The 19,177-nt window shown below is 36.8% G+C and overlaps 1 protein-coding gene across 2 annotated transcripts in view; it reads right to left on the bottom strand.

Moving 5' to 3' along the window:
• The window catches only part of IPO5 (importin 5), a 40,562-nt gene that overhangs the window by 14,913 nt on the left and 6,472 nt on the right, over nucleotides 1–19,177 (bottom strand). For both annotated transcript variants that reach the window (XM_036831508.1, XM_036831509.1), the window contains exons 3-13: nucleotides 16,341–16,533; nucleotides 14,578–14,680; nucleotides 13,069–13,165; nucleotides 12,746–12,850; nucleotides 10,285–10,407; nucleotides 10,078–10,198; nucleotides 8,197–8,284; nucleotides 6,231–6,337; nucleotides 944–1,068; nucleotides 763–852; nucleotides 505–678 (exon numbers count right to left, since the gene is read on the bottom strand). In XM_036831508.1, the coding sequence (XP_036687403.1) occupies nucleotides 505–678; nucleotides 763–852; nucleotides 944–1,068; nucleotides 6,231–6,337; nucleotides 8,197–8,284; nucleotides 10,078–10,198; nucleotides 10,285–10,407; nucleotides 12,746–12,850; nucleotides 13,069–13,165; nucleotides 14,578–14,680; nucleotides 16,341–16,533 (1,326 nt within the window). The remainder of the gene's footprint in view (nucleotides 1–504; nucleotides 679–762; nucleotides 853–943; nucleotides 1,069–6,230; nucleotides 6,338–8,196; nucleotides 8,285–10,077; nucleotides 10,199–10,284; nucleotides 10,408–12,745; nucleotides 12,851–13,068; nucleotides 13,166–14,577; nucleotides 14,681–16,340; nucleotides 16,534–19,177) is intronic.

Raw genomic sequence — 19,177 nt, 5'->3', positions numbered from 1 at the left:
GCAGAAAGAAACTGCTAATGCTTCCTAAGAAGCATCTTTCAGAATCACTTTTCCTTCCAATTTCCACTATTACCACCCAAACTCACTGAACAATAATCGTATGATGGTCTTGCCTTAAATCTTCCCCATTTATGTTTATGTCTCATGTTGCTACTGTGCTAATTTCCTACAATCACGTTTTCATGGTTTCTTGCAGCAATTAATTTATGTAATTCCAAATTTACATAAATAATTTACAGAGTTCAAAAATAACTCTGGCTTGTTTTCCAGGCAATTCACATGCTGCTTTTACCTAACCTTTAGTCCATATCTTTCCCAAGTCTAATACTGAGCGGCCCATTCTCTGGTCAAGCCTGAATTACACTACTTAGAACAGCCTGCAATGTCTTCCTCCTAGCTTTCTATTCTTTATGGCCATTCTGAAAAGTCCCTCTTTCTCCAGGTCTTACCTATCAAATTAAATTAATCTTTATAAATAGGGAGCTTAAAGATCTCGAAACTTACCTCTTGAAGTTTAAGGACCATGATGGAATGCAGATGTTTCACTAAATTATCTAAATACGGAATAAGCAGTGACTTGGGACAGTCTTCGGTGAAGTTAATGAGAGCAGCAGCGGCATGGGCCTGCACACGCTGATTGCCCTGGTCTTCCATGGTCTGCAGCAGAGCTGCAATCACCTGTGAAACGAAGTCACACACACAGACATTTTCAAATGCCATCCCCCTTCTTAGAGTTTGAGTGTCTGCAGACTCATTACTTACCTTCTCATGGAATTTCTTTTGGAAACCAGGTGCAAAATCTGTAGCCATCTGTCCCACGGCATTACAGGCTGCATACCTCACTCTGGGATGCTGGAATAGGTGCCTTTGTATTAGTAAAGGCAACAGGGTCCCATGTGAAACTAAGGCAATAATTATGAATCAAGTATTTACTGGTACTTACAGGATCTTGAAGAAAAAGCAAAACAAAATTTACTATCTCATTTAGAATTCCTTCCATTTGCTGGTGGCATCCTTCCCCGATGGCAGATAAGGCCATTAATCCTGCATGCCGATACTTCCAGTCAGCTACAGAACAGAATTACACAGGAAGGAACAGCAATTAGATACTACAACCACGTCATTCTGGTAGTCAGAAGTATAAGGAAGTTCTCCTTATTTGGAAAAGAGTAACAAAATACTTTTATACATGTTTATTAACCAGAAAAATAGAAAAAGTGCCTGACTGGATTACTTCATTGTCACAGTGGTTATGTCACACAAGCATTTCTACTCTGAAAGTTAAAAGGCAATATGGTGGGTAGAGGGAGGGATAAATTGGGAGATTGGGATTGACACTACTATATATGAAATCGATAACCAGTGAGAACGTACTGTATATGTATAGCACAGGGAACTCTGCTCAACACTCTGTAATGACCTATATGGGAAAAGAATCTAAAAAAAAGTAGATGTATGTGTATGTATAACTGAGTCACTTTGTTGTACACCTGAAACTAACACAACATTGTAAATCAACTATACTCCAATAAAAAAAAAAATGCTCTCACCGTATTATAAAGGGGAGCAAATGTTCAGATAAAAAAAAACAAAAACAAAAAACCCAAAACAAAAGCACCCTGGGATCCTCAGTGTAAAAGGATCCTGAGAATGAAAGTTTGAGAACTGCTGGTATAAGGGTTAACTAAGTTGTAGAAAAATCCTAAATTAGACATTAGACTTAATTTTTCCCTTTCCTTTGGGGAGCCCAAAACCCATGTAAAGATGAAGTCTGGGCTACCCTGGTGGCGCAGTGGTTGAGAATCTGCCTGCCAATGCAGGGGACACGGGTTCGAGCCCTGGTCTGGGAAGATCCCACATGCCGCGGAGCAACTGGGCCCGTGAGCCACAACTACTGAGACTGTGCGTCTGGAGCCTGTGCTCCGCAACAAGAGAGGCCGTGATAATGAGAGGCCCGCGCACCGTGATGAAGAGCAGCCCCCACTTGCCACAACTAGAGAAAGCCCTCACACAGAAACGAAGACCCAGCACAGCTAAAAATAAATAAATAAAACAAAAAAAACTCTGCTTGAGCAAAACCAAACTACTTCTCTCTAAAAAAAAAAAAAAAAAAAAAAAGATGAAGTCTGTTGTAACTAATTCCTCTGAAAAATTGCCAATTTTTCCTGTTAAACATTAAAACTTTATTATTATTATTTATTTATAACATTATTACATATATGCTTTAACTGTATTTCAATTACTCAATATACCATTAAGCCAAATTTCTCAACTGAGGAATAATAATTCTAAGAAACCAATATCTGATACTAATCTTTGCATACTGGACACATTATTTTAAAGAGGAGTAAATAGACTTATTGTCGTGATCATTTTGCAACGTATACAAATACTGAATCATTACGCTACACATCTGAAACCAATATAATGTTATGTCAGTTATAACTCAGTTAAAAAACACACAAGGGGCTTCCCTGGTGGTGCAGTGGTTAAGACTGCACGCTTCCAATGCAGGGGGTCTGGGTTCCTGGTCAGGGAACTAGGTCTCACGTGCATGCCACAACTAAGGAGCCTGCCGGCCACGACTAAGGAACCAGCAAGCTGCAACTAAGACTCGGTGCAAACAAACAAATAAATTAATTAAATTTAAAAAACACACAAAAATAAATAGTAAAGAAAAAAAATTTTAATGCATAAATATTGAAATAGAAAGATGTCTATATTTAGTTCAGACATTTTAAAGTTATGTCTCATATATTCTCAATGTGCAGAGTTCCTAGAAGTATGTTCAGCAAATGCGATGGTACTGGGATTTGAAAATGGTTTTCCTCCTTTGAATTTTAAGATTAAAAAAAAAATTGGGGGCTTCCCTGGTGGCGTAGTGGTTAAGAATCCGCCTGCCAAGACCTAAATGTAAGGCCAGACACCATCAAACTCTTAGAGGAAAACATAGGCAGAACACTCTATGACATAAATCACAGCAAGATCCTTTTTGACCCACCTCCTACAGAAATGGAAATAAAAACAAAAATAAACAAATGGGACCTAATGAAACTTAAAAGCTTTTGCACAGCAAAGGAAACCATAAACAAGATGAAAAGACAACCCTCAGAATGGGAGAAAATATTTGCAAATGAAGCAACTGACAAAGGATTAATCTCCAAAACATACAAGCAACTCATGCAGCTCAATATCAAAAAAACAAACAACCCAATCCAAAAATGGGCAGAAGACCTAAATAGACATTTCTCCAAAGAAGACATACAGACTGCCAACAAACACATGAAAGAATGCTCAACATCATTAATCATTAGAGCAATGCAAATCAAAACTACAATGAGATATCATCTCACACCGGTCAGAATGGCCATTATCAAAAAACCTACAAACAGTAAATGCTGGAGAGGGTGTGGAGAAAAGGGAACCCTCTTGCACTGTTGGTGGGAATGTCAGTTGATACAGCCACTATTGAGAACAGTATGGAGGTTCCTTAAAAAACTAAAAATAGAACTACCATACGACCCAGCAATTCCACTACTGGGCATATACCCAGAGAAAACCATAATTCAAAAAGAGTCATGTACCAAAATGTTCATTGCAGCTCTGTTTACAATAGCCAGGACATGGAAGCAACCTAAGCGTCCATCGACAGATGAATGGATAAAGAAGATGTGGCACATATATACAATGGAATATTACTCAGCCATAAAAAGGAACGAAACTGAGTTATTTGTAGTGAGGTGGATGGACCTAGAGACTGTCATACAGAGTGAAGTAAGTCAGAAAGAGAAAAACAAATACTGTATGCTAACACATATATATGGAATCTAAAAAAAAAAGAAAATGGTCAGAAGAACCTAGGGGCAGGACGGGAATAAAGATGCAGACCTACTAGAGAATGGACTTGAGGATACGGGGAGGGGGAAGGGGAAGCTGGGATGAAGTGAGAGAGTGGCATGGACATATATACACTACCAAATGTAAAACAGACAGCTAGTGGGAAGCAGCCGCATAGCACAGGGAGATCAGCTCGGTGCTTTGTGACCATCTAGAGGGGTGGGATAGGGAGGGTGGGAGGGAGGGAGATGCAAGAGGGAAGAGATATGGGGACATATGTATATGTATAACTGATTCACTTTGTTATAAAGCAGAAACTGACACGCCATGGTAAAGCAATTATATTCTAATAAAGATGTTAAAAAAAAAAAAAAAAAAAAGAATCTGCCTGCCAATGCAGGGGACACGGGTTCAAGGCCTGGTCCTGGAAGATCCCACATGTCGCGGAGCAACTAAGCCCATGCGCCACAACTACTGAGCCTGCGCTCTGGAGGCCGTGAACCACAACTACCAAGCCCGCACACCTAGAGCCTTGGCTCCACAACAAGAGAAGTCACCGCAATAAGAAGCCCACATACCACAACGACGAGTAGCCCCCGCTCACCACAACTAGAGAAAGCCCGCGTGCAGCAACGAAGACCCAATGCAGCCAAAAATAAATAAATAAAATAAATAAAAAATTGGTGTTTACTATTTAAAGAAAAAATAAAACTATTTTTAAAATAAAGTGGGGTATATAGTTAGTTACTAGAAAATATGCATCGTTTTAAAGCCCTTTTCATATGAAGTATTAAATACACCTTTGGATCCTAACTCCAAACCTGGGTGTAGGGCAAGCATCACTTTCCTATTTTTTTTTTTTTTTTTAAACAGACAAGGAAACAAAGGTCCAGACTTGCTCAAAGCCATACATTTAACAGCAACAAATCTTTATTAAGAGTTCATTGCCATACATGTGAAGGCTTCTGCAGCCAGCTAGTTATGTTGTAGCAGGAACTTGAATTCTTTAACTACAAATCACAAGCAGTTCCACAACATATTTGAAGAATGGCATTAAGCAGTGGTGAAACACTGATAGCTGGGTGACCGTGTGTAACCTTTCATGTCTCTGGGCTTTACTTTCTTCATCTTAAAAATGGAAAAGCTAGATTCTTTCTAGTAGCTTTTATAGGTTGAGCAACCTGTGATGTTGACTGTCTCTATCCATTTGGGGAAAAACCCCTCAAAATTTAGGGAGTAAAAACAGGAAAAACTATTATTCCAGGCCCAGATGTAAAATGACATCACTAAGAAGGGATAATGGTTTTGGACCACGGCTTCTTAGGATAAATAAGAATCTTACAGGATAAGGAGGACCTAGGTAAAGGCTAAGGGCTGGAGTTCTCAAAAATTCACTTTCATGTGAAGCTGGTATTCTGTGATTCCAGTTCACTACTTTAAGATCCCAAATCAATGGTTTGACCCTCAAGTCTGTCTCTTGTAATACATGCTGTAGATACACACGCTCATACATGTAAGCCAGGATTTCTGTAGAAGAGTGTATGCAGTAGCATTATTTGTTATGAACAGAACCATTATGGTTTAATGGGGAATTGTGGAATGCTAGGTGGCTGTTAAACGAAAGGGGAGCCATCGTGTGGTGATATGACACACTGTGGAGCGGAGGCATGGGATCTGTGTGCTATACTCACGTTAAACGCAACTGCACATGTGCGTAAACGAGGTCAGAGACTCAAGTCTCAGAGGACTATTAACAGTGGCCACCCCTGAATCTAAGTTAAGGGACTTTCAGTTCATACACTTCTGTATCTGAATTTTTAAAAAACGTCAAGCACATTAACTTTGTAATTAAAAGGACAAAAACAACAACTTTTGTTACTGATACAAATTACAGGTACAAGGCTAACAAATGACCAAATATTTGCTAGGAATATAAAAGGAGAAATATAGAAGTAGCTTCTCCTCTAGAAGTAGGTATTTTTAAAAAAATAAAAGATATTAGATGAAGGAAGACTGTGAATCAAATACATGCATACTTCATAAACATTCAAATAATGGCGTTTTATTTAAATTCAAATTTAGATATTTCTGGCTAGGGAGTAAATCTGTCAATTTTCCTTAGAATTTTTAATTTTTTCCCATATACTGAAGCCCATTCTGGGGAAGGAGAATTGAATAATATTTGCAGTATTGAGGAAAAAATATTCTTTACTGTAAGACTGAGTGGTTCTAAAGATGACTGAATAGGATTCTATCAATATGAGAATTAGGTTAAACATAGAATATAAAAAGGCAAAGACTGACTTTTAGACACAGTCTAAGCATTTGTTAGAGTCTAAGATTTGGAAAGCCACACTCCACAATTCTAGCATTTGAAAGAGGTAACAGCTTACGATTCTGAAGCATCTGCATAATATGTTCCTTGATCATCGGCAGGACGAGCTTTCCACCAAGTCCACAAGCCATTCGGTCTAAAGCACTCTCACCAGCAACCGCATTGCTACACACAAACAAAATGATGTAATCGCGACATAAGCAAAATACACGAGAATAGGACACTGCATGGATATATTTCTAAACATGTTATTAAACTGAGACTGAAGAATTAATTCAAGTGGTCTTTCTAATATATGTAGTGAAGTTGTGGGTTAAAAACCCTAGAGTTTAAAAAAGAGGGGGGATAAAATTTTTATCATGCCTCATTGTGGTGTAAAAGTCTTATGTCTGAATCTGATCTTTCAAGCCTTTTCCTATTCTCCCCCCACACACCACTCACTGGTTAAAACTTAGTTTCTGACACTTTCAAGACTCAGAGGGGTAAGCAGAGTGTTTAGGAGAGCTTTGTGTATCTCATTTCCTGGAAATATATTCTTCAAACCTATCAGTGGGGAGAACATAGAAAACTGAAAAAGGTACTGAGCCGGTATGTGATTTTTTCCTCACTGTGAGCTTATTCATCTTTAAGGGGTGCAATTTGCATTGCAAAAAACTATGCATTGGTGAAAGTCAATTCTAGTTTTTCTCCCTGAAAACTGAAGAAAAATTTGGGCATAAAAGCCTTTGCACATTTATTCTGTTTTAGAACCGCAAGATCAGCAATGAGTTTGTCATGTGCATAATCTTTAACTGTTCTGTGTGAAGGCAAGACGAGAAAGATGAAACTATGACCTTCAGAACAGGTTCTTAGACTTAAACTGATCTTGAAAATATATTTACGCCCTATTTACTCACAGATAAAATCTTATTCACCCAGTCCAGAAAAAAAATAGCTTCATAACCATATAAATTTAAGTGCCTTTTACAGGGCAAATTAAGCCAGGTAGCAGCACATAACAGTAACTGAACCAGGGCAAGAAAACCTGATTGGAGCCCAGTCTTCTCTTCAGCCCTATTTGACGATTTCCAGTCAAGGATTATTTTCATACTTCTAAAGAGTATTTAGGCCAAAAGTCAGTCATTTTTAATGACAGGATTAAGTTTCAAAAAGACACCATATATTCTGTAAATCGAATGTCTAATTCTATCTAATATCTGTTATAGTAGCTTACACCAACTACCAGTCTTTCGGGGAAATAATTTCAGTTCTTTTTAAGAAAAGGAGGTAAGGCAGTATGATGCACTGGGAAGAGTAAGAGAAATGGTATTAAGCCCAGTCTACTAACTGGCTATACAACCCTGGACAAATCACTCAATCCTCCCTCTCCATTTCTGCATCTATAATGTAATACTATACCCTTTAGGACCACTGAAAGAATCAAATTAAAATTGCTGCTCTGAAGTGCTATGTTTCATATATGTAAGGAGCCATTATCACTACTTCACAGTGAATATAAATTCTGATTGACTTTTCCATAGGAATCTGTATTCATGGGTACCTACTAAGTTGAAACAAGTAAAATAGTAATTTCAGTGTTACTGTCACCCAGTGTATAAATCTCACCATTACTGCCTCCTCTCTATCCTAAACATAAATTGCATTATTTGGGGAAAATACAGGGGATTTGCTGAAACAACTATTCTAAGTTAAGGTCTATGCATATAAAGGCATTTATCACAATAAAGCTTCTTTATATATATTTTAGAAGATACTATTAAAAAATTCTTGAAGAAAATTTAGAGTAAAACAGGGTAATAAACATAGCTACTTTATTAAAGATAAGTATTTACAAAATTTGGTACAGAAAAACACACAACAGAGAAAGCCTAAATGTCCCATATTCCAAACTTAAAAGTTTAACTTCAGATTTACGGAATACAGTGTGGGGAAGAGATAGGCCTTGTAATCCTAAGCTCTCACTGCCACCTGACCTTGCTCTATCCTGTCAAGGAACCTTCACGGTGTTTGGTCTGTGTGATTACCTGTCAAAATCATCATCTTCTAGTTCATCCGCATTTGCCCAGTCCTCATCCTCTTCAAGGTCAACCATCATGGCTAACATCTGAGGAACTAAAGAAAATAAGTATTTCATACCCGAAGACTGTCTCTTTAATCCTGTCAATATCACCATGTACTAACAATTTTAAGAAGTAAAAAACAAAGGATTTGCTTTGCCTCTAAGAGTAAAACAAAAAAATTATTTGCCTGTTCTCCCCAAATCTGGTTTGTTACATTTTTACCTTTTTTAGCACACTGGCTTTAGATCTTGTTCTTTTCAAGAAGTAACATTAAGGATAAAAGTCAAATATTCCAAATCCTATTACATCCTCTTCCTCCCTCACCAGAAGCAATCACCATAATAAAATCAATGTTTCTCATTACCAAACTGTTTTTACACTTGGACTATAGTTTTCTCTATGTATAACGCATAGTATTATTCCAAGATTTTACTTTTACATAATAAATGGTATCACTATATATATCCTTTGGCAATTTGCTTTTTTCTCAACACACATGGATTTCATTTGCATTACTTCATAGCATTTCATTATATAAACACACTATCCTGTTGGTGAACATTTTAGTTGTTCCTAATTTTTTTCCTATTACAAAATTTGCTTTGATGAGATTCTTATACATATCTCCTTGACAAGTGTGAGTTCAGGGCACGAAATTGTTACAAGTATCTTTAATATTACTAAAACCCACTGAACTGCTCTCCATAGTGGCGGCATAAACTTGATTCCTATGGGAAGTTCAAAAGGAGGCCTGTCTGTATATTGCACAAGGTGTGAAGTGCTCCTGTGAGTTCTCTATGCTCCACACCCTTCATCGACACATGATATTGTCAAACTTTCTGACAATTGGTATTTGACAATTGCCATTTGTATTTATGGAGACTGAGAAGTGTTTAATAGCTATTTCAGATTCCTCTATGGCGAACTTCCTGTTCCCAGCTTCAATTTTCTGGACACCAAAACTTTGTTGATTGTGTGCAATGAACTACTTTCTCTCAGTCTGTGGCTTATCTTTTAATTTCACTTATGATGTATTTGGATGGTCAAAAAATTGTTCTAGTACAAATTTAGTAATGTTTTTTGCACCTATGGTTTCTGACTCAGTCTTAAAAAAAAAATCACTTTCTACTATTAAAAGCTTTACTTATAAAATGTATCTATTATTTCACGTTTAATCAACCGAAAATTGGGTTTCATAGGCTATTTGAAGTTGGGATATGTTTTTCCCATAGAAATAACCAGTTGTGCCAATGACCTTTGATGAATTATCTTTTTAAGTCCATTCTGTCTCCATGTGAGTGGATCTGCTCCTGGACCCTTTCATCCTATCCAACTCATCTATTACGTGCACCATCAACAAACTCTAAATCTTCATAGCTGATAGGCAAGATCTGTACTTTATTCATCAAAATTGTCTTGGTTACTCCAGGCCCTATGTTCTTCCACACGAATTTTAGAATCAATCTTATCATGACCAACTCTATTGTGATTCTGGCTAAAATTATATTGAATTTTTAGTTTACTTTGAGGAGTACTGATATTTGCTTCTCCTATTAGTCTTTCAATGCATCATCCAATTTTCCCCATAGAGATCCTGTACACCTTTCGGTTTACTTCCAGGTATTATAAGTCATGCCTGCTATTCTGAGGTTTCAGGGTGCTGTTGCATGGCCATCATGTTGGGTCCATGCAGTTAAGAATGTAAAAGTGCATTTCCCCAGATTCACCTGAGTTTGAAAGGACATTCCTTCTACCAATAAAATCTGTGGACTTGCACCACTCTCAGCAAACTTATCCAACAATTTTGTCACCTTAACACCAACTACTTAAAGACCTTTGACTTACTAGTCTGTGCAACAATATTGGTATGTTTTCTTAACATAGCAGCTGCAGTCTCAGAGAGGGTCACAATTACTTCAAGGGCAAGCTGGCGTTGCATATTATTGAGGCTAGTGTCTCCACACAACTACAAAAAAAGACATATTTGTATACATTTAGTAGTTTATTCACGGAAAATAAGAAACGGAACATTTACCCAAGTATTTAATTTACCTTCAGACTTAGCTGTAAAGTTGCTTCCAAATGAGGACGTAAATACTTTGGAACAGTGTCCGCAATCTCAACAAGGGATTTTAGGACTGAATCATCATTCTGGTAGCATGAGTCATTTACAGCCTAGAAAAGGTGAAATGAATAAAAAAATAAGGTCTGTGTTCAAGAGTCACTTTATGATGCCTCATTGGCCAGAACATCAAGAGGTAGACAACAAAGAAATACTAGTATTATTTTTCACTGAGTAATAACTTAGCAATCAACATTATGCAGATATTCTACCTACAACCACATATATATTTTCCTTTTGCCTAATGTTAACTAGAAACACATAAAGATTTAAACCTAAGTAAAAATTAAAATCAGTGCAACTATAATAACCACAACAACACTTAAGACTGGCAAAGAATTTTTTCATAACCAGAAGGAATCCCTTTTTCTCTGTCCTTCCAATACCCACACGTATAGCAAATACTAGATCCTGTGATACATTTGAAGTGTCCAATATTACCCAATTTATTTCTCTTTGATGTCAAGTTTGGTCACTGTGGAATTTAAGTACGCATTTTGTATCTACCTTTGCCTATTTCAGAGTCACAACTCCTAAAAGTTCTGGCTAACATTTTACCTTATCCTAAATTCAGAGGAAGAAAAATCTGAAATTAGACTTAAACAGTGTGTAACTCAAGACTTGTAGATAAGGGACTTCCCTGGTGGCGCAGTGGTTAAGAATCCACCTGCCAAAGCAGGGGACATGGGTTCGAGTCCTGGTCCAGGAAGATCCCACATGCCGCGAAGTAACTAAGCCCGTGGGCCACAACTACTGAGCCTGTGTGCCTAGAGCCCGTGCTCTGCAACAAGAGAAGCCACCACAATGAGAAGCCCGCACACCACAACGAAGAGTAGCCCCTGCTCGCTGCAACTAGAGAAAGCCCGCACGCAGCAACGAAGACCCAACGCAGCCAAAAATAAATAAATAAAATTTAAAAAAAAAGACTTGTAGATAATAAACTACTAAAACAATACAATGTTTCATCAGTTAATGTTTTGTCATTGACCTAAACTATCTTTTCAGCTTAATAGCACGGGGAAAAAAGTTTCTACTAAGTTCTGGTAATAACTCTATCACATATGAACCTTTAGTTTTAGCTCCCCTAAATCCTCTCTAACCTGGTCCTCAGCAGGGGCACTATTCCTCTCAGGAGGTGCTTCACTGGTTGTCACAGATTGAGGAAATGCAAAGGCCAGGGGTACTATATGTCCTACATCTGTGACACAAATGCTTACGAGGAACTCATCTGACTTTATCATGCATCTTGCATGATTATGCCAGACACTTACATAAATGAAAAACTCATTTATAATGATCTGAACTTAGAACCTAACTCACAAATTATTTTTTGCCTGGTTTTAATGTACCATGATGTCCCCACCCCCCACAAAATGTAAATATTGTATAAATTGAGAAGGAATAGATATTTTGTTTTGTCCAGAACTTCACCATTTCTGGAAATCACCAGTTCAAATCACCAACAGTAACAGAAATCATGGTGTTCGAACCGCCAATGATACCTCTGTATCAGTCCACATTTTTAGCTATTGCATTTGTATAGATCACTTAGAAATCACCCAGTCTACTGTCTCTTTGTTGTGGTCACGCCCTAGCATTTATATGTGGAAAAGCATGTCATTTATTAGACATTACTTTCTATTTCTTCTTTGTATCCACTTAAGGCCATACATTGATATTTTAAAAACTTGTATGTGTACATGAGTTGTTACTATGCATTTCATTTTAAGAAAGACTATGGAAAGTTATAAAATACTTGCTATAAAAGGGGGTTTGAGGACTGACAAGGTTGAGCGTAACTACTCTAACTCACCCAAGCTTATCTCACTTTCTAATTGAGGCAGATGTCCTTCGAATAGTAACTTATCCTTGGAATCCAATAACGTCAACTAACCATAAACTACTTACTTTACAGGACAAACTGTTACAAGCCCTGTATTTAACAGTAAGGACTGCAGTCCAATTTGGGTTTCAATTGTGCATGACTTCACCACTTACCAACACTGTGACCTTGGGCAAGTTTCTTACCCTCTCCTCCTTAGTTTCTCCTTATGTAAAAATGGGCATTACATTTCATAGGTTATTTGGTTGTTCTAATGGAAATAACCTATGTGATTACATATTCAATAATAAGCATAAATTGCTCATATCATTTGCCTTATAGAAAAAATCTGAAACTAAGAGACCAAAGGTCTATCAAAGACAAAAGATATTAAACTCAATGGGGACAGAGATATGCGTGTTTTGTTCACTGCTGTATCCCCAGCTGGCACATAGTAGGCAACAAATATTTATTGAATAAATGAATGCATTACAGAACTCTGATGAGAATGTAAGCAACAGAAAACCAGTAAGGACATAATTATCACCTATTCTAAACTGTTTTCTTACCTGTAAGAATCCGGGTAACAAGTCTGCAAAATGTTTGAACAGGGCAACATTATGTTCGTTTGCAAGTATAAACGCAGCGGTAGCTCTAGCAGATAATGTCCTGATCTAAAATGAAGACAGCAAAAATGCCAATCATGAGAAATTCTTAATAGATGCAAGTTCAAGTTTTCTTACTCAAGTTGAAAATTTTCTTTATCAGTAAAACTAGTAGTTACATTTTAAAGTATAAAAGCAAAGACGATCTCCAAACACATAGATTTCTTTCACAAGTTAGGTGCTATATTAAATTAGGTGTTAATATTAATGGAATTGAAATTATTTACCGATGGATGTTCCTGATCTTGCATACACTGAACTAACATCCGTTTGATGACGTCTAAATAGTGCTGCTGTTGATTTCCAAAAATTCCAGGAAAGTTCCTGAAAAAATGATCCAAGGCATCCTTTAAAAACTACATTATAGGGGCTTCCCTGGTGGTGCAGTGGTTAAGAATCCGCCTGCCAGTGCAGGGGACATGGGTTCGAGCCCTGGTCTGGGAAGATCCCACATGCCGCGGAGCAACTAAGCTCATGCGCCACAACTACTGAGCCTGCGAGCCACAACTACTGAAGCCCGCTCACCTAGAGCCTGTGCTCCGCAACAAGAGAAGCCACTGCAATGAGAAGCCCGCGCACCGCAACAAAGAGTAGCCCCGGCTCGCCACAACTAGAGAAAGTTCGTGCACAGCAATGAAGACCAAATGCAGCCAAAAATAAATAAAATAAATAAATTTATTAAAAAAAAACCCTACATTATATCTTAGTAAGGTGTCAACTAGAACATCTAATTACGTGTCTAACTGACTTAAAATTTACATTAATCCTTAAGGCTGGACTTCATCTACCCATTTTCCAAGCAATCCTATTTTGGGGTCAGGTGAACAAGAAAACAAACACAGTGGAATCAGACTGGGAGTAGAGGCGACCCAGGTGCACGCCCACCCCAGCTCTCTGCTTTATCCTTATCACTCCGTCTCAGGGGGAAGCTGACCTGAAGTGCAGGAGGGGACAAGAGCAAGCACAGGGGCTCAGGTGGTAACTGTAGTAACCACGCTCACACTCTGCTCCCAGCCTTGGTGATCCAGGCAGTCCAAGTTCTGCTCTACTTTAAATGTGGTAAATAATTAAACTGAGTACTTTTACTTAATTCTCCAATTTGGACTATTGATATAAAGATACACTTGACAACTAAAATAGAAAATGGTGTAATATCTAGTCTTAAGGTAGATCTCAAAAAAAAATGTATATGATCTTGGTAAGTTATAAATTCAACTGTATATTATTTTAAATGAAGTAGAACTGTACAGTAGGCCAAATTTTTAAAAATGCAGTTAATCATTTAAATCTAAACTTAGATCATTTACTTATAAATGAGGTTACTAAAATATTATGTTTTTCTAAAGCTTGGTCACAGAAGACCCAGAAGACAGTGGGGATTCACCAGCATTTTCTTTCTCTTCTTCCAGATGCCATTATTAAAGTGGCTTTCTAAAAGCTACAGCTGGTACTGTGTCAATCTCCTAAGGAAGAAACTGTCCCAGAAATTTTTTCAGAATCATAAAAGACAAAGGAAAGAAATAAAATTGCAGAGAATCCCCGTATACAAAAAAGGATCATAATGTAAAATGAAAAGCTTTGTTCTTTTCAATTTTGCTTCCAACACAAATACAAAGCTTATCTAAAGGCATTATTTAAGGCTAAAAAGTTAAGCTAGACTAAAATAATCAATTAAAATGTGCTTTGGGCACTCATAACATTAAACTTCCCCCCCAAAATTAGATCAATGTGTATACCAGAAAATATGAAGGGCAGCTTCCCGCAGTCCCACATTTTGAGAGCTGACTGAATCAAAAAGGAACTTCAGACCTTCAGGCCATTGGTTGTTGCCATCCTCATCTAAAAGGAAAGAAATCCAGGCATAACCTGTGTAAATGAAAACTTCAAAATATCAAGAGTGAATGCTTTCATTTCGTAAGCCTCATTCAAAATATGTGGCTGTAGAAAATGTCACCCGCTCTACGTTTTTACAAAAATTCCAATAAAATCAAGTCCTTCCACCATAAACTGGCATTATAATCTAGTAAAAGCAATTGTGTGCATCTGGGTTACATAAGCACAGACTATCAGCAGTGGTTATTTCTCAGGAGTGGGATCTGGAGAAAAGGAAGCACACTTTGACTACTGGACTGGTTGTCTTTCCTACGTACTATTTGTTAGTAAAGAGTTTAAAAAGCAGGCAAAGCCAATATTTGGTAACAAGTCTTAAAACCAAAATATTTATTACTTGCAAACTGGAGAATGGGAATGGGAATCCCAGAGCTGTGATCACACTGGGCAGTTTTAAGTACTATAGGATGTTATCAATGTGGTTGTGTTTTAACAAGATTTTAAAATATAGATTTTTGTGATACTTTGTGATAAAAATAAACCACCACCAAAATCTACGGTACCAGTTAAGAGACTCACTGGTTTTATTGTCACAAAGAACTTAAGAGTTATAGAAAATATAGACGAGTTATGCATTTTTTAAAAAAAAATTCCCCCCCCCCATTTGCTGAACTTCTCTGAAGTGAGTAGTGTGCTGACAAAAAAATTTATGGAGAGAGCACTTTGAAACATTCTGGAAATGCTTCCATTATTAAGTGATTTTGAGTTAGAAATGATGTAACCTATAAAAATTCCTATCTGCACACTTAGAAAACTTGAAAATAGAACTTCCCAAGTTAGTTAAAAAAAATTCAAGTTTCTGTGGGTTTAGAACTTACTTAAAATATAAAAATTTAACACATTTCCTATTGGTTTTTAAGAATTCGTTGTATCAGTAAGTTGAACTGAACATCTGCATTACTAGTAGTGGAGATTAAAAAATTGTGTCATAATTTACTAAGCACAACTAGCAATATTCTCCCAGTTAGCCTTATCTCAGTGAGGTATTCTTTTCAACCTTTAAAAATGCCACCTAAATGAACCAAGTTTAAAATCACATGTATGAATCTGTCAAAAAAAATAACAAAGCATATCCAATTATATCATTAATGTTTTTAGTGTGACCAAAAAGAGTTCTGGCTGCTGATAAAATGCATTTTTAGGTGTTTTCATTTACCTTATCCTCTAAAAATATTTCTGGGTATTTAATAATGAACTATAGTAGTATAATAAGCATATGTGCTTAATTTATAAACACAACTTTAACAGCAAAAAACGACCTGGAGTCCACTGATTTCTACTTCTATTGGCAGGTTTATAAGTTAAACTATGCTTTCAAAACTACAGATTAAGGGGAAAATAAAACTGACAATTCTCAAGTAAACTAGAAAATTATTTCTCCACACAGAGAAACAGTTTTGAAGATCAATAGGTAAGTATTAATTATATCTGCATTTCACAAACATCTGTAATTTTTGGCTTTAAATGCAGAATCCATAATCACTCTCATTTCGAACAGAATAAATGATACTCAAGTACTGTGAGTCTTCCTCCAAGATTCCACTTAAAAAAAAGATATATGTACTCATTTTCTTCAACAACATAATGATAAACGTATTTGCACACATACCTATCAAATTCCTGGCCAGCTCTGCAGCAATATCACAAATTTTTTTCCTCATGCTAGACTGTGTTTCCATTTGAATAATCATTAGTAGCTCACTCTTGATGGCAGTCTGAACATCAGGGGGAAGAGCTGGATAGACTTCATCAAATGCAGAGGACAACAGACGTCTTAGGAGAACGGCAGCCATTTGTCTAGCCTATAAATAGATAACATTGTTAATAACTTGGTGTCTTACTGGAGAAAAAATTTCCAACAAGCTACATTCACTCTGCCATTGATGTACTTTACTATTCTAGTTTTACAATTCATTTCAAAAGCATTTCGCTAGAGTTTTAAAAAAAATAATAGGTAAAATACATAAAAATCTTTCTAATCACATTAGTCTACCGTATAGAAAATGCCACACAAAAGCTATTTGTTTATAGCTGAGGAAAAGCCTTGAACATATTAGATCTTGAATAGGAACACATATCTTAGCAATGATAAACCTGTCTTTAATTCCTATTTTAAATATATTCTTTGGAGAAAAACAAATCTTAATATAAATTGCAAACCCTATAATGCTCTTTTCTTACTTCCCTATCTGGCTCTCATTCTAGTGTATAAACTACCTTTCCTACTTAATCTTATGCTCCCAGCCTGGCCAATCTTACTGTATCATCGCCCTTTCATTAGCCTCTTAGATAAAGCGCTATCAAATCCATTTATCTGGGACTTCCCTGGTGGTGCAGTGGTTAAGAATCCTCCTGCCAATGCAGGGGACACATGTTCGAGCCCTGGTCCAGGAAGATCCCACGTGCCGCAGAGCAACTAAGCCCGTGTGCCACAACTACTGAGCCTGCGCTCTAGAGCCCGCGAGCCACAACTACTGAGCCTGCACTCTAAAGCCCGCAAGCCACAACTACTGAAGTCCGTGCACCTAGAGCCTGTGCTCCACAACAAGAGAAGCCACCGCAATGAGAAGCCCATGGACCACAACGAAGAGTAGCTCCCGCTCGTCACAACTAGAGAAAGCCCACGCACAGCAACGAAGACCCAACGCAGCCAAAAATAAAAATTAATTAATTAATTTAAAAAATCCATTTATCTTTATACTTCATTCATGCAAACATCACAAGTTCCCCATATCTAAAAAGCCCTAATCTCAATGTGTATATTCTTATCCCATTTTCAAATTTGTAAAATGTATTTAAATTTGGCACTTTCTGTATAATATTCGTTCAGATTATCAAAAGAAAAGCTGAGACAAATGCCATTCTAAAATTTTATCATAAGAAGTCAATAAGCCATTGAAAATATTAAACCCGATTTTTCATATTCTTTTTTTCTGGACTGCAGGTACTCATTATCACTATAATTACTTTGAGACTGTGACCAACAGCAATAAAAAGAATTAAGCTATACAAATAAAATTTGCCATTTTTTCCCCTCCATTTACTTCTCACTGAGAAATCTTATCTGAATCACTTCTGGCTGATAGCAAACTTTTTAAAAATTTTAATTTATGCTCTAGAAAGGATTCAGAGAGGTTAAACAGTGGTTAAAATTGGTGCAATTCTTCTCACACATACACTGAATCATGAAGGTGCTGAGGCTAGTTCATAATCACCTAATTCCTAAGTCAAAGCAGGATCTAAATAGGGTTCAAAATAGGCTTTTAGAAATAAAATTCAATAATTTTCACATTATTCTTGGCTTTAAAACTTGTTTTGCAGCTAACCTGCATCAATCTTCAAGAATTAAAATAGCCAACTATTTTAGAGATTTAAGTTACTTCTATGTTTGTCCTCATATTTGACATTTATTTTGAATTAAAGAAAAATAGTATGCTACAAAGGTGAAGAAGTGCCTTTTGTCACCTGTTTTAAAAAAAACGAGGGCACTTTATTATAGTGTTTTCTAAGTGTTATCAGAAAACACTAAATTGCCAGTTTAAACTGACTGACTAGAAGAAGGCAGGTGTAACATTATATAGAAGATTTAGCGTGACTTCATTTCCATCATGTGTTAATATAAGCATTTTACATATAGTGTGACTGGTAGCAATGAAGTCTCACTTTACAAATTCTAATGCAATGTTTCGTAGGTGGAGTAAGTTTTCTACACTTGGGTATTTTGATGCCTTTTCCATAAGAGGATATTCAATTAACATTAACTATATACAAGGATATTACTTTTGAGAAAAAGTTAGCAGCTAAATGCAGAGAAGCAGTAACATACTATAAATTTGAATTTAGTACAGTAATTTGCTGAAAACCATGATTTTTAAAGGATTCTAACAAAGTGTGTCTTTGTCCTTACACATCTGTAGCACGTATTCTTCACCACCCAGAAATAGCTATAAGCATAAAAGTTTTAAAGACAAAAAGTATTTTTTCATTTGGCAACACATTAAAACACTGAATGAATTCAACTTCCTCCTGTAGAATGAATTGTTCCAAGGAAGAAAAATTTTTATAGTTACCAAAAAAATAACTTACATTTAATAATTTTTATGTAATCATCTTACATGGAAAAAAAGAAATTCTCATTTTTAATACAGAGTATTTCAAAAAAATTATAACTCCAAAGTAGCTTTTAGCAAAGAATTAAGTTCAGAGTTCTGGTAATGTCTATGCAGTAAACAACAGTTCTCATTACCCACTCTGAGGACTATCTAATACCCGACTGTTTGTAAGAAAGTCACATTCAAAGAATTAAAGTAGTACCTCCGGGGCTTCCCTGGTGGCGCAGTGGTTGAGAGTCTGCCTGCCAATGCAGGGGACACAGGTTTGAGCCCTGGTCTGGGAATATTCCACATGCCGCAGAGCGACTAGGCCCGTGAGCCACAACTACTGAGC

Source organism: Balaenoptera musculus, chromosome 18 (genome assembly GCF_009873245.2).
Source record: "Balaenoptera musculus isolate JJ_BM4_2016_0621 chromosome 18, mBalMus1.pri.v3, whole genome shotgun sequence".
NCBI lineage: Eukaryota > Metazoa > Chordata > Mammalia > Artiodactyla > Balaenopteridae > Balaenoptera > Balaenoptera musculus.
The sequence above is the reverse complement of the archived record's forward strand: the minus strand, read 5'-3'. Positions and strand labels throughout refer to the sequence as shown.